General features: G+C 41.4%; 1 protein-coding gene across 2 annotated transcripts in view; it reads left to right on the top strand.

The window, feature by feature from the left end:
• PLCL2 (phospholipase C like 2) overlaps positions 1-13,493 on the top strand; it is a 318,760-nt gene that overhangs the window by 216,806 nt on the left and 88,461 nt on the right. For both annotated transcript variants that reach the window (XM_072651235.1, XM_072651236.1), the window contains exon 3: positions 7,166-9,652. In XM_072651235.1, the coding sequence (XP_072507336.1) occupies positions 7,166-9,652 (2,487 nt within the window). The remainder of the gene's footprint in view (positions 1-7,165; positions 9,653-13,493) is intronic.

The following is a 13,493-nucleotide window of genomic DNA, read 5'->3' as shown; positions in this document are numbered from 1 at the left end:
ATATGGGTTGATCTCACTAATTGACATTTATGTTCTAAGAATTTATTGAGAGCCATGCTATGTCCTCCCTACCTCAAAGATTGTCATGAGGATCAAATTAGTTAATGTGATGGATGCTATAAACCCTATAAAGAAAACCCTATAATGCCATCTCTTCCAGTGAATTCATAGGACTTCCTGAGGCCTGGAGGAATTGGGGAAGGCTTCATGGAGGACATAGAATTTGAGCTCCGATACATAAGGTCACATCACCCAAATAAGCAGTTAAAGAGAAAGGGGGCTACACATCAAATAGAGACAAGAGCTATCTAATGAAAAGGCATATAGTAGGCAGGTTGGATAAGGTGGCTGCTGGGATCTCTCCCAATCCTGACATTCTGTGATACCAGAGACATTTACGAGGTACCGCCATATTTAGGGTGTTATGATAAGCAACAGAGATACAAGCATCAAACATGATGGCCACACTTATTTGTGGATCCCAGTTTTCTTAGCACTCAGTTTCTCTACTTGAGTTTCTGGGAATGGATTTCATGGGGTTCATAAACTTGAATGGGAAAGAAAAACGAATGTCGACATTTCCTTTAATTACTTAAAATTCTTCTGAGAAGAGATCGATAGGCTTCATCAAAGATTTCCATGACAGGAAAAGATGAAATTTCATCATAGAGAATGATTTAAATGATCACGCCTTTCCCAGATCCTAGGTTTCTACGTGTTGGTCTTTGAAATAGTTGAATGATGCACAATTTTAAAACATACTCACCAATATTTAGTGTAGACAGGGGTTTGTTGGAACAACCCATATTCTGGCTTGGGAGGGGATTGTGCAATTTTTAGTTTGAGCGTTTACGTCTCTGAAATCTTTAGGCACTACAAAGCAGGGCTTGATTTTCTGTTTTTGTTGATTGTCTAGACTTAAATGATGGAGAAAGCCTTACCAGAGCAGATTAAACTTAAAAGTGTGTTGTGTGTACATTTATTTTTCAAGAGTGCCAGTTGTTTAACATTTACCAGCATGTTCCAAAGTGTAGAGTAAGACATTTATAAAAATTCAGGGATACCTTCTGGATGTATCTATGATAAGATGGAAATTTCTCTTTATTACACACAGCAGGTAATTAGAGGGAATAAGCAAATGCCACTTCACACCTCTTATCTCATTTGATCCTCACAATCACTCTGGGAGGTAGGTGCTGTTATTATCTCCATTTTACAGAAGAGGAAACTGAGGCAGAGAGAGAGATATTAATCGGCTTGCCAAGGGTCACACAGGTCGTCGGCCTCAAAAGCCAGATTTGAGCTCTGGTTCTCCTGACTCGAAGCCCGGAGCTCTGTTCACTTACCTGCATCATTAAAATACATGTAGCTAAATGTGTATATGTGCTTAAGTTAAAATAATACGCCTGTAGCAGATGAGAATATTCAGGCTGTTGCCAGGCGCGCCAGTTTATATACTAGCTTTTTATGACGTTACCTTATAGAACCTGAGCTCATCCTCTGTCTGTGTGCCATACCCGGCACACAGAGTTCCCCTCTCTATGAAGTCAAACCCCAAAGATTCATTAAGCACCTATGAAATGCCAGAGTGTACTAAGTGAAGTGGACATTATTCGCCTCCCCACCCCCCCCCACCCCAGCCCCTGGGTTGAGAAATGTCTGTTGAGTTTCTAGGCAGGGTTGGGCCTAGTAGCCACTTTCTGTTGTGCCCCTTCGCCTAGCAGTCACTCTCTGTTGTACCCCTTTGCCTGGCAGCTGCTTGGGCCCCCCTCTCTGTGTGCCCCCTTGCCTAGCAGCACCTAGGAACCCCTGTCAAAACTGTTCTGTGAAAAATGTGTGCTATTGGAACCGCAAGGCTGTACCGGGAAGTGCTAAGGTGCTTAAAAGGCACACACACTCTGAGGACAGCTGCCGGCTAATAAAGACGCTCCCAAATTCTCAATTGACTCTTGCCTGTGCTTGTCTTGGTCTGTCCATTTCACTAAGCACTAGGGGTACAAAGAAAGGGAAAAACATGGCCCCACTCTCAAGGAGCTCAGTCTGCTGAGGGAAACATGCAAATGATTATGTTCAAACAAGACATACAGAAGGTAGACTAGAGGTGGCCAATAAAGGGAAGGTACTCACATTTAATGGTGGTTGGGAAAGACCTTGCAGAAGATGAGATTTCTATTGAGACTCAAAGGAAGCCAGGAGGTAGAGATGAGAGGGGACAGAATTCCAGACAACAGAGACAGCCAGTGAAAATGCCCTGAGTCAGGAGGTAGAACATCATGTTTAAGTAATGTCAGGGAGGCCATTGCCACTGGATTGCCAAGGAGGTGAAGGGAAAAAAGGGAAAGAAACAAAACATAAGCCAGATACCAGCCAGTCAACAAATATTTCTTGAATGCCCACTCTGTGCCTAACACAAAGCACATATGTAACTTGCTCTCTTACAAAATATGTTGGTGTGTTGAATATATTTGGTGAGTTTTCCCAATAAAGAAAAAGAAAATCTTTTTATTTGGAATGTTATATTGACCATACTTTTTTTTGAATATTTTTGAGAGATAATGCAACTTATTGATTAGAGGGCAGATCTTGGTATAAGAAAGATTTGGAGTCAACTTCTGCACATACGCTTGCCGTGTGACCATGAGAAAGTTGTTTAATCTCCCAGTGCCCCCTGGCAACTCTAGAAGACTGTAAATTACAGATGAATGATCAGTCTGTAGCAAGAGAAAAGATTTCTACATTGGGACTTCTCTAAACTAATGAAGTCATGAGTCTACCCCACCCTGTATCTCAGTAAGTAACCAATTAACCAATAAACATTTATTGAGTACCTACTATGCTTCAAAGGCTCAAATGAGGGCTCATACTGAACTCTGTTTAGACTCGTTAATCCCTAGGCTAGCTGAAAGACGATTTCATTTCAAGTTGTAGCAGATTTCCAACATGAGTCCCCACCGAGGGCTTGATGATTTCATCAGTAGAGGAAAGACCCTGACCCAAAAAAACCCCTTGGGTCTTTGCAATAGGATATCTAAAATGCTAGAGTAAAGAAATTATAATATGGTAAAAAAAAAAAAAAGTTTATGACTACTAAAGACTTGAAGATTTATTTTCCTAATTGATTTTTCTTCTTATTGTGATTCCTTTTTCATTATTTCCCAATACCCATATTTTCTGTTTTTCCTAGGAAATCATAATGCAGGGAGACGTTCTTATACCGATTAGGGCATTGTCTCATTTTAGAGCTTCCCCTTGAATTTGTCTTGCTTTTTAATACAGGCATTCCTGTTCTGGAAAATGTGAATTTTCATGTTCAGGAGTTTCATGCCCTCACTTAGAACCGATCACAGATTTAATTTCTTTGCAAACCTGATTGAACATTTAAAACACAATGCACACTTCAGGGATCTGGAGCCATTTTAATAAAATGTGGTTTTGTGGATACTGACCCTTGTTTTTTTAGCTTCTCTTGTCTCTGAACATAGAGTTGTTTTTGTTAAAAAGTACTTTTATGGCTGGCTTTCATGCCTTATATCTTAGTATCCAAATCACAGATGCCTCTTGCTCATTGTGAAACTCTGAGGAAAATGATACTCAGAAGAGTCAGTTGGAATTTAATTACCTGAGATGCAATTTGCTTATGAAATTGTATATATTCAAAAAGTAAGAATAGTTTTGAGTTTCAGCCATAGAAGAGCATAATAGCTTTTCAGAATACAGATGAAAGAGATTTTCCTCTAAACTGGTTATGTCTGGACAAGGAGAATTAGAATGATCTTAGTATAATATTTGACTGTGTGTGTTTTTTCCTCCCCCTGGGCCCATGATACTTCCCTTTAGTATGACTTTGTAACTCCAGATTTATCCCCCAGCCTTGCCCATGCCTCACACTCTGAATGTGAAAGCAGTGAGAAAAAAGTAGAATTCAATTCTCAGTGATTGAAAACTTGTCCCGGATTTTATGTGTAAATTAAAAGGTAATAGCTTTTGTAAGTTAAATATTTTAATTGTTTGAAATCATCCATCCATCTTTAGCTTAAACAAAATGTTCTTTATGGTAAAAATGATTTCTGCCTACTAATAAATCAACTTTTGGAGACAGGAAAACGTGTATGGATTTGGGGAAAGGGAGTCGTGCAATTTGCCTTTGGAAGTAAACAAGACACTATAATTTGGAAGGACTTCAGAAATTTCTGTAGTCCCTAGTTTCTCTTTAGGTAGTTTTAATGACCCAGTAATACTGGATTGCTTCCAATGGTGTCTTATGCTACTCACAATGCAATTCAATGTTTCTAAAGAAAAGATGCTGAGGATGACCTCAGCAGGCAAGGGGGAGGTCTCTGGTGACTTTGAGTAAGCTGCTGTGTGTTACCCAGGGATGTAGGGCAAAGGATGTCATCAGAGAAACAACCAGCAAGTATTTATTAAGCACTTAATTTACTGTGTGCCAAGCACAGTGCTGAGTAGTGGAGATTCAAATACAGTGACTGAAGTGATCCTTACTTGCAAGGAGTTTTCACTCTGACTGGGGACAGCAAGTATATTAAATATAAGCAGAATCACTATAAAGAAATTAAAAACAAAGTAGTTCGATACAAGTGGGCAGCTAGGTGGCCCAGTAGATGGAGCATTGGCCCTGGAGTCTGGAGGACCTGAGTTCAAATTTGACCTCCGACACTTACTGCTGACCTTTGGCAGTCACTTAACCCTGTTGGCCACAGTTTCCCCATCTGTAAAATGAGCTGGAGAGAAAAATGGCAAACACTGCACTATCTTTGCCAAACAAGTCCCAAATGGGATCACAAAGAGTCAACTTGACTGAAACTACTCAACAACAGCAACAATAAAAGTTAATATAAGATTGTTTGAGAGGGAGGCAATAACAGTTAGGGGAAAGGATATTAGGAGAGTTCATGCAGAAGGTGGTACATCTGGAAGGAAAATTCTGTGAGGGGAAGGAGTAGAGGGAATACATGCCAGGTGCATGAAATACCAATGGAAAGGCATGGGAACAAGAGACGGTGTCCTGTGTGAGGAACAGAGAGTAGGCTGGCTTGGCTGGATTGCAGTGGGTGGAAGGAGAGTGATCTCAAGGAACTTGGACAAATGACTTGAGGCCAGGTTGTGAAGTGCTTTCAAATCCAGAGACAATAGGGAGTTACTGTAGTTTATTAAGGAGGAGAGTGATGTGGCCAGATCTGTACTTGAGGGAATTTGCTGGCTTGATAGGTTGGATGAATGTGAAAGGAAAGACTGGAAGCAGCAAAAGCAACAAGCATTTATTTAGTGCTTATGGTATGCTAAGCACTAAGGACACAAATCCAGACACAAGACAGTCCCTGCCTTGGAGGAGTTTATATTCTCATTGGAGAAAACACCTCACAAAAGGTAGCTGACAAGGGGGTAAGATAGGGAACTCACATGAATGATGCAGTGTCTAGAGGAACAGAAGCAAGGAAGGGACTTTGCCCTCTGGGTCCCCAATGGGAGCAGGAGAGAGAAATTCCAGGGCAAGAAGATCACAGGGCAAATGGATGTTCCAAAGTGTGGAGGACCTAGGCACCACGGGAAGTTCCAGGGTGGGACAGCAGCTGAGGCATAGGGTCAAAGTCCAGAAAGTCAGAGGCAGAACCAGGAGGACCTGAACTGAGATGGTGACTCTGTGAGTGGTGGGGAGAGGGTAGATGTGATTCGAGAAAGGCTGGGAAGGGAGAAATGACCAGATATGGCAAAGGACTGGATATGTGGAGGACGGAGGAGGATGAGTCTTGTATGTCTGGAAAGTGGTACTGCAGTCATGTAGCGAGAATGAAGGAAAATTCATGAATGGCTTGGTGCTGCACATTACTCATGAAATGTCAACAGAATGGCAGGAGGCCCCCAGCACTTGGGGTGGGCCTCTACAGCGAATTTATGGAAGGACACGGAGGGTGATAACACAGGTTATGCAGGATGTTACATTTTTCACATTAATGAAACCACAGATCAAATTAATTAAAGTATTATTATTAGGAGTATTACAGGCATACTGATTGTGGATCTTCTGTAAATGCAGAATACACTTTGCTGAAACCCAGCAGTAGCATTTTAATGCTGGGAAGGACTGACAGAAGAAATCTAAGTCTCTGTATCTCTCTGCCTCTTGGTCTCTATTTCTTCTCTCTGTCTCAGGGTCTCTTTCTGTCTTTGTCTCTCGCCCTGTGTTCATTCTCTCTCTCTCTCTCTCTCTCTCTCTCTCTCTCTCTCTCTCTCTCTGTCTCGTCTCCTTGTCTCCTCATCTCCTTGTCTCTCTCTCTCTCTTTCCAGCCCCCTCCATCCCACTTCCCCTCCATCCTTCCCCTCTTTCCCTCTCCCTCCCCTTCTCTTTTCCCTTTCTTTCTCATTCTTCCTCTCTCTCCTTCCTCATATTTTTCTTCCTTTCCTTTTTCTTCTTATTCTTTTTTCTCTCCCTCGTCTTCTCTTTACCTGTCTCCTCCTCCTCCATTTTCCCTTCCTTCTTACTCTCTCCTCTTTTTTCTTTCTTTTTCTTTCCCTCTCTTACTTAATCTCCCTTTTCTTTCTCTCCCTTTTGTTCTTCTTTTTCCTCTTCTTTCTTTCTTCCTCCTCTTTGCCCTCTCCCTTTTATTCTTCCTCTCTCTTTCCCCTTTCTGAAGTAGAACCTCATATGGCCAAATAACTCATGGAACCATGAATGATCCAGAGATGTGGAAATCTGGGATTTCTCCTGGAGATCTTCTGGCTCATTGTATTCCCTCCTTTCATCATGCTCCTGGCTTGACATAATACTCTTTGATATGGATTTCCATCCAACCTCTAGAATAGCCTAAGTAACTTAGACACCATATACGGATCAGGATTAGCCAGGAAAGACTTCCCTGCAGCTACAGCTAAGCTTGGACTGTCGGACACATCCCATAGAGCATTGATTTAAGAGTGAATTCATACCTGTCAGTGACGCATACTCCTCGTGTTGCCTGTATAATCATTAGGAGTTAATGAACATCTTAGTTCATGGCCTAAGGCATAGAGTGCTTAATGAATGAAAGGCAATTTCATTTTTTAGGAGAGAAAATATCTTAGCATTTTATCCCCAGCCTAGAGCAGAGAAACCAAATGCATATATTATCCAAATATACTAAAATGGATTTTTTCACCTCTCTTTCCTCAGGATGGCACCAAACAGAAAAGAGAACGGAAAAAGACAGTGTCATTTAGCAGCATGCCCACAGAGAAGAAGATCAGTAGCGCCAGTGATTGTATTAATTCAATGGTTGAAGGCTCAGAACTCAAGAAGGTTCGCTCCAACTCTAGAATTTACCACCGATATTTTCTCTTAGATGCTGATATGCAGTCTCTGAGATGGGAACCATCCAAGAAGGACTCGGAGAAAGCTAAGATTGATATTAAGTCAATCAAGGAAGTGAGAACAGGAAAAAATACAGATATTTTCCGCAGCAATGGTATTTCTGACCAGATCTCTGAAGACTGTGCATTTTCTGTGATCTATGGAGAGAATTATGAGTCACTCGACTTGGTTGCCAATTCTGCTGATGTGGCTAACATCTGGGTCACGGGGCTGCGATACCTCATCTCTTATGGAAAGCATACGCTTGATATGATAGAGAGCAGTCAAGACAACATGCGGACTTCTTGGGTTTCACAGTTGTTTAGTGAAGTTGATGTAGATAATTTTGGACATATGTCTCTATGTAGTGCTGTGCAGTGCATCAAAAACCTTAACCCTGGCCTGAAAACAAGCAAGATTGAGCTGAAGTTCAAAGAACTGCATAAGTCCAAGGACAAAACAGGCACTGAAGTGACGCAGGAAGAATTTGCTGAGGTTTTTCATGAGCTCTGTACCCGGCCTGAAATTTATTTCCTTTTAGTTCAGTTTTCGAGCAATAAAGAATTCCTTGATACTAAGGACCTTATGATGTTTTTAGAGGCAGAGCAAGGTGTGGCACACATCGATGAAGAAGTCAGCCTTGAAATTATTCACAAATATGAGCCATCCAAAGAAGGCCAAGATCGGGGCTGGCTCTCCATAGATGGCTTCACTAACTATCTTATGTCCCCTGACTGTTATATTTTTGATCCAGAGCACAAGAAGGTCTGTCAGGACATGAAGCAGCCTTTGTCCCATTACTTCATAAATTCATCTCATAATACCTACCTGATCGAAGACCAGTTCCGAGGCCCATCAGATATCACAGGGTACATTCGGGCTCTTAAAATGGGCTGTCGGAGTGTTGAATTAGATGTGTGGGATGGGCCGGATAATGAACCTGTAATTTATACAGGCCACACCATGACCTCGCAGATAGTCTTCCGAAGTGTAATTGATATCATTAACAAGTATGCGTTCTTTGCTTCAGAATACCCTCTTATTCTATGTCTAGAAAACCACTGTTCAATTAAACAGCAAAAGGTAATGGTCCAACACATGAAGAAAATTTTGGGAGACAAACTGTATACAACGTCACCCAACATGGAAGAATCATATCTGCCATCTCCTGACGTCCTAAAAGGGAAAATACTCATTAAGGCAAAAAAACTCTCCACCAATTGCCCTGGGCTAGAGGGAGATGTTACTGATGAAGATGAAGGAGCAGAGATGTCTCAAAGAATAGGGAAAGAAAATGTGGAGCAGGCTAATGTGGTGCCTGTGAAACGATTTCAGCTTTGCAAAGAACTCTCGGAGCTGGTGAGCATTTGCAAATCAGTTCAGTTTAAAGAGTTCCAAGTGTCCTTTCAAGCTCAGAAGTATTGGGAGGTTTGCTCCTTTAATGAAGTGCTCGCTAGCAAATACGCCAATGAAAATCCAGGGGATTTTGTCAATTACAACAAACGTTTTCTTGCCAGAGTCTTTCCTAGTCCCATGAGGATTGATTCGAGCAACATGAACCCTCAGGACTTTTGGAAGTGCGGCTGTCAAATCGTTGCCATGAACTTTCAGACTCCTGGTTTGATGATGGACCTGAACATCGGCTGGTTTCGACAGAACGGGAACTGTGGCTATGTCCTCCGGCCAGCCATAATGAGGGAGGAGGTCTCCTTCTTCAGCGCAAACACGAAAGATTCTGTCCCTGGAGTATCACCACAGCTCCTTCATATCAAAATCATCAGTGGGCAGAACTTCCCCAAGCCCAAAGGCTCGGGTGCCAAAGGGGATGTGGTGGATCCTTACGTCTACGTGGAGATCCATGGAATCCCTGCGGACTGTGCCGAACAAAGGACAAAAACCGTCAACCAGAATGGAGATACTCCCATTTTTGATGAAAGTTTTGAGTTTCAGATCAACCTTCCAGAACTGGCCATGGTGCGCTTTGTAGTATTGGACGATGATTATATTGGGGATGAGTTTATTGGGCAGTACACGATTCCCTTTGAGTGTTTACAGACTGGCTATCGGCATGTTCCACTGCAGTCTTTAACTGGGGAGGTTCTGCCTCACGCATCTTTATTTGTCCATGTGGCTATTACTAACAGGAGGGGAGGAGGGAAACCTCATAAGAGGGGACTTTCTGTAAGGAAAGGGAAAAAGTCCAGGGAATATGCCTCTTTGAGAACCTTATGGATTAAAACTGTAGATGAAGTATTCAAGAATGCCCAGCCACCTATACGGGATGCCACAGATTTGAGAGAGAACATGCAGGTACATTTCTTATTTCTTACAAATTGAACCTTTGGTGTTTCCACCAACTTCTCAGATGTCTGTTGTTTACATGGTTTACTATGCATATTCTAGACCCAAATGATTTGTAAATGTCAATTGCATTCAAAATATTTTTCATTAATTACATATTACTCCCCATCAATCAGATTTTTAAAACTTCAGTTGAATATTCTTGTTCTGAAAAATGGATGATATGTTAGAATAATTAACTCTTGGTACAAGTTTTGTCTTGTCTTTTATTGCAAAAGCTTGCTAATAAGAGGGGGTTTTTCCCCCTATGAAGATATAAATGAGAAACAGAGATGTTGTTTCTGCCTTGATGTCTGTAAATGTTCTTTAATGTGAACACAACTGAATATCTCTTCAGGAAATGTGACAAGGCCTGTGATGTTCCTGTGCCTTCCATCATGGATTCCATGCTGGATATGTACAGAGTGGGAGCTCAGGAAATAATTGCTGGTTGATGCACTCATTTTCTTGGTTCAGATTGTTTTAGAACGCTCTCTAAATATCTAAAAATAGACACTTATTTGTTTCAATAAAGACTATAAGGTATCTGTGTTTATAGTAGGAGATAAAGCCTGCCTATGTGGGGAATATAATGGTGTCTAAAAGCAGTCAAGCAACAAATTATTTACTGAGCAGCTACCATATGTCTGGTGAATGAATGCTCAACTTGGCCTGAGCTCAGTACTGCCTCTGAGGCTTGCTAACCATGTGGCCCTGATGAGACTTGCAGTTTGAATGATACTTCAGAGAGAATGTGGATTCAGGTTCAAGTCTTATGCTTATTCCCTGGGTGGCCTTGGGAAAAACTCACTTCTCTGAACCTCAGTTCCTCATCTGTCAGATGAGGCCTAAATGACATTTAGCTTGGAATCTATGATCCTGTGGTCAAGTCACTCAATCTCTCAGAATTTCAATGTCTCTATCTTTAACATGGAGATAAGAACATTTGTAAAACCTTCCTCATTGAGTAACTAGCGGCTCTAATCAGGCATGTAGCAAACATCAGAGTGCCATTTAAATGTCATTTATAATTAGTAAGTACTGGGGGTTATGGAGGATAAAAACTAAGTCCAAAGATCTGGGCATTGGCCAGTCATAGAGTATTCTCTGAAAGGTTGGGTAACTTAACATAATAAAAACAATGAAATGATCACAATGGGAAGAATCCTGCAGGCTGGTAAAATCTGCTCTGTGGTTTCCACACATTTTCCTGAATTGTTTATACCGCTTGGTAGCCTCAAAACTGTGCTTCTCGTATGCTTTGTGACCTTAGGCTAGTTCTTCAGTCAAGTAGTATTTATTGTCTACTGTGTACCAGACACTTGGCTAAGCAATATCTTCTTTAAGCCTCAGTTTCTCCATTGATAAAATGTATGGAAAGAACCAGATGATCCCTAAGATCTCTTGTAGCTCTGAAGGGCTATGGTTCCACAGATCTACCAAATCAACTCTCAATCCCAGTCCTCATTGGTGGCTGTGCAAACTCTTATGTAATTGGAGAATGTTATCTTATTTGACATCCCTTAGAGGGAAAATATAATGAGAGGCTGTATGATGTAATGAATGGAGAGCTAAGCCAGGAATCAGAAAGACCTGGTCTCTCTTTTGACGCATGCTGGCCATATAACACTCAATGCCCCTAGGCATTTTTGTAAGACTCTTAAGCTACAGCTCTGCATTGGTAAAGGGAATCCCTTCATTGGAAGTTCCCCATCCCCAATGAAATTGGAGGATTGATCCACAAAAAAAGGGAGGAGAGAGCATGCATAGAAGCACATTTATCTTTCTGGGAGTCTGAGGTCTTGATCTAGCATTAGTCATAACTGACCACAGGCTGCAGTGTGCCGCTCCCTGTTGTAATGCTGTGTCCATTCAGGATGCTGACCTGCTGGAACACCATCTCTGTAGCTTTTTCAGGACACAAGTAGCAAGAAGTTGTCCAGAAACAGACAAATGAGGAAAATCTTGATTTACTCAATTGATAAATTGGGAGCATGGAGCATAGTCATGAATTCTTGGACAGGTATAGTGGACAGAGATTTAATTTTGCAAAAAATAAAAAAATCCTTTATTAATTCATGGCCCTGGGATTTTATGGGTGTGGATCTCTCTTCTACCCACATAACTTACTGCTCCTTTTTCACGTACTAGACAGGCTTAGAGAGTAATTTTGGCTGAAAATATTATCATTTTGTGGGTGACTAGGTAATGAGCATCTCTTAACTCAGGCTGGTCCTGAGATGATGTACCGTGGAGGTGGCAGGAAGATACAGAGATCAGTTTGATGCTTGTATCAAATGTGACAATAAGAATCAGCCAAAAATAATTCAGAAAGATTACTTAGTCATCCCCTCCCTAAAACAAGGGTAATTGGCAAAAGGCACAATGATTACTCACTTCTGTAGGCTGTTGTTAAATGTGTTTTTCTTTCTTGTATCCTCGCTTGTAGCTGCCAACTCCTGCTCAGATCGACATCCCTATGTGTACATTCATTCATAATTACCTTGCCTGGCTCAGAGTCATAGGGCCAAAGATTTTAAACTTGGAGGCCATCCAGTCCATTTTACAGATAAAGAAACTGAGGCCTAGAGAAGTTAAGTGACTTCCCCATTGATATTGACCTTCCAGCGTAACTTTAAATACTAGAACTTTTTTATGACAATGCTTCATTTTATAGAAGGGAAAACTGGAGTCCAGAGAGGTTAAGTAATTTCCCTATTAATAGTAATCTGTGACTATAACTTTAAATATAAGAATTTGTTATGATGATGCTTATTGATGATCTTGAGGGAAGATGTCCTGGACTTGTGTAATGAATTTCCAATATGGAAAGTCCCTTCACTGATGCAGATGGGCAGTCCATCTGTCATTTCGATTCTTAGTTGCCTGGGGCCTGAAGATGTTTATCGGGTTATCTGTGGTCATAAAATGGGTAGTTATGTCAAAAGTAGGACTGAAGCCAGGTGTTCCTGAATCCAAGTCTGGCCCTTTATCCACTATCCCTTGGTGTCCCACAATATTATTCTTTATGCCAGGTGTCCCAAGGGTGTTAGGCCAGTTTTAAGTATTTTAGGGGATAGTGATAATGACAACAGCTCACATTTGTACAGACCTCTGCTGTTGTCAAAGCCCTTTCCTCACTATAACCCAGTGGTAGGTTATGTATGTTGTATTATCTCTATTTTGTTGATGAGATAACAGAGAGTTTACTTGCTTGATGTCATCTGGTAAGTTTCTGAGCCAAGATTCTTCCTTGGGCCCAGCATGCTTTCTGCTACCCATGCTCTGTCTCTCAATACAAGGTATCCTTGTGTTTTCTTAAATGGAGATTCTTGGGGTATGCCTTGAGCAGTCTGAAATGAAAACCCAAAGACTTGGGAACAAAAATGATAGTGTCCAAAGGACTAGGAGGAAGATCAGGTAGTTCAGAAAACCCAGGCTATGCCTCCCCGGGCTGTATGCCCACGATGGGGTCACCAGTTAACCACCTGCTCAAAGAGCATTCAGAACTGGAGCCACCATTGGCCCAAGCATTTGTCTGTTTGTTGCAGGAAATGACCAGGTAAGATTCAGATTTCTATGATACTAATTTCACCTTTCCCTGTGGTATATTTGGCACTTACTTCAAACAGGAGCTGATTTTTTTCATACATATTTTTCCCCTCGAAGGTAGATAGGGGCTAGTTTTTGTGTGTTCACAATTGTATGTCAATATTAGCATTGCTGTGAACTTTAGACTGGAGGGGTCATACCCTCCGGAAGAATTTTGCCTCCCTGCCTTTTTCTGTGCTTTGGATAAGTTCCGGTTACA

This window comes from Notamacropus eugenii, chromosome 3, assembly GCF_028372415.1.
Source record: "Notamacropus eugenii isolate mMacEug1 chromosome 3, mMacEug1.pri_v2, whole genome shotgun sequence".
In the NCBI taxonomy this organism is placed as follows: Eukaryota; Metazoa; Chordata; class Mammalia; order Diprotodontia; family Macropodidae; genus Notamacropus; species Notamacropus eugenii.
Note: the sequence above shows the minus strand (reverse complement) of the source record. Positions and strands in the feature narration are given on the sequence as shown.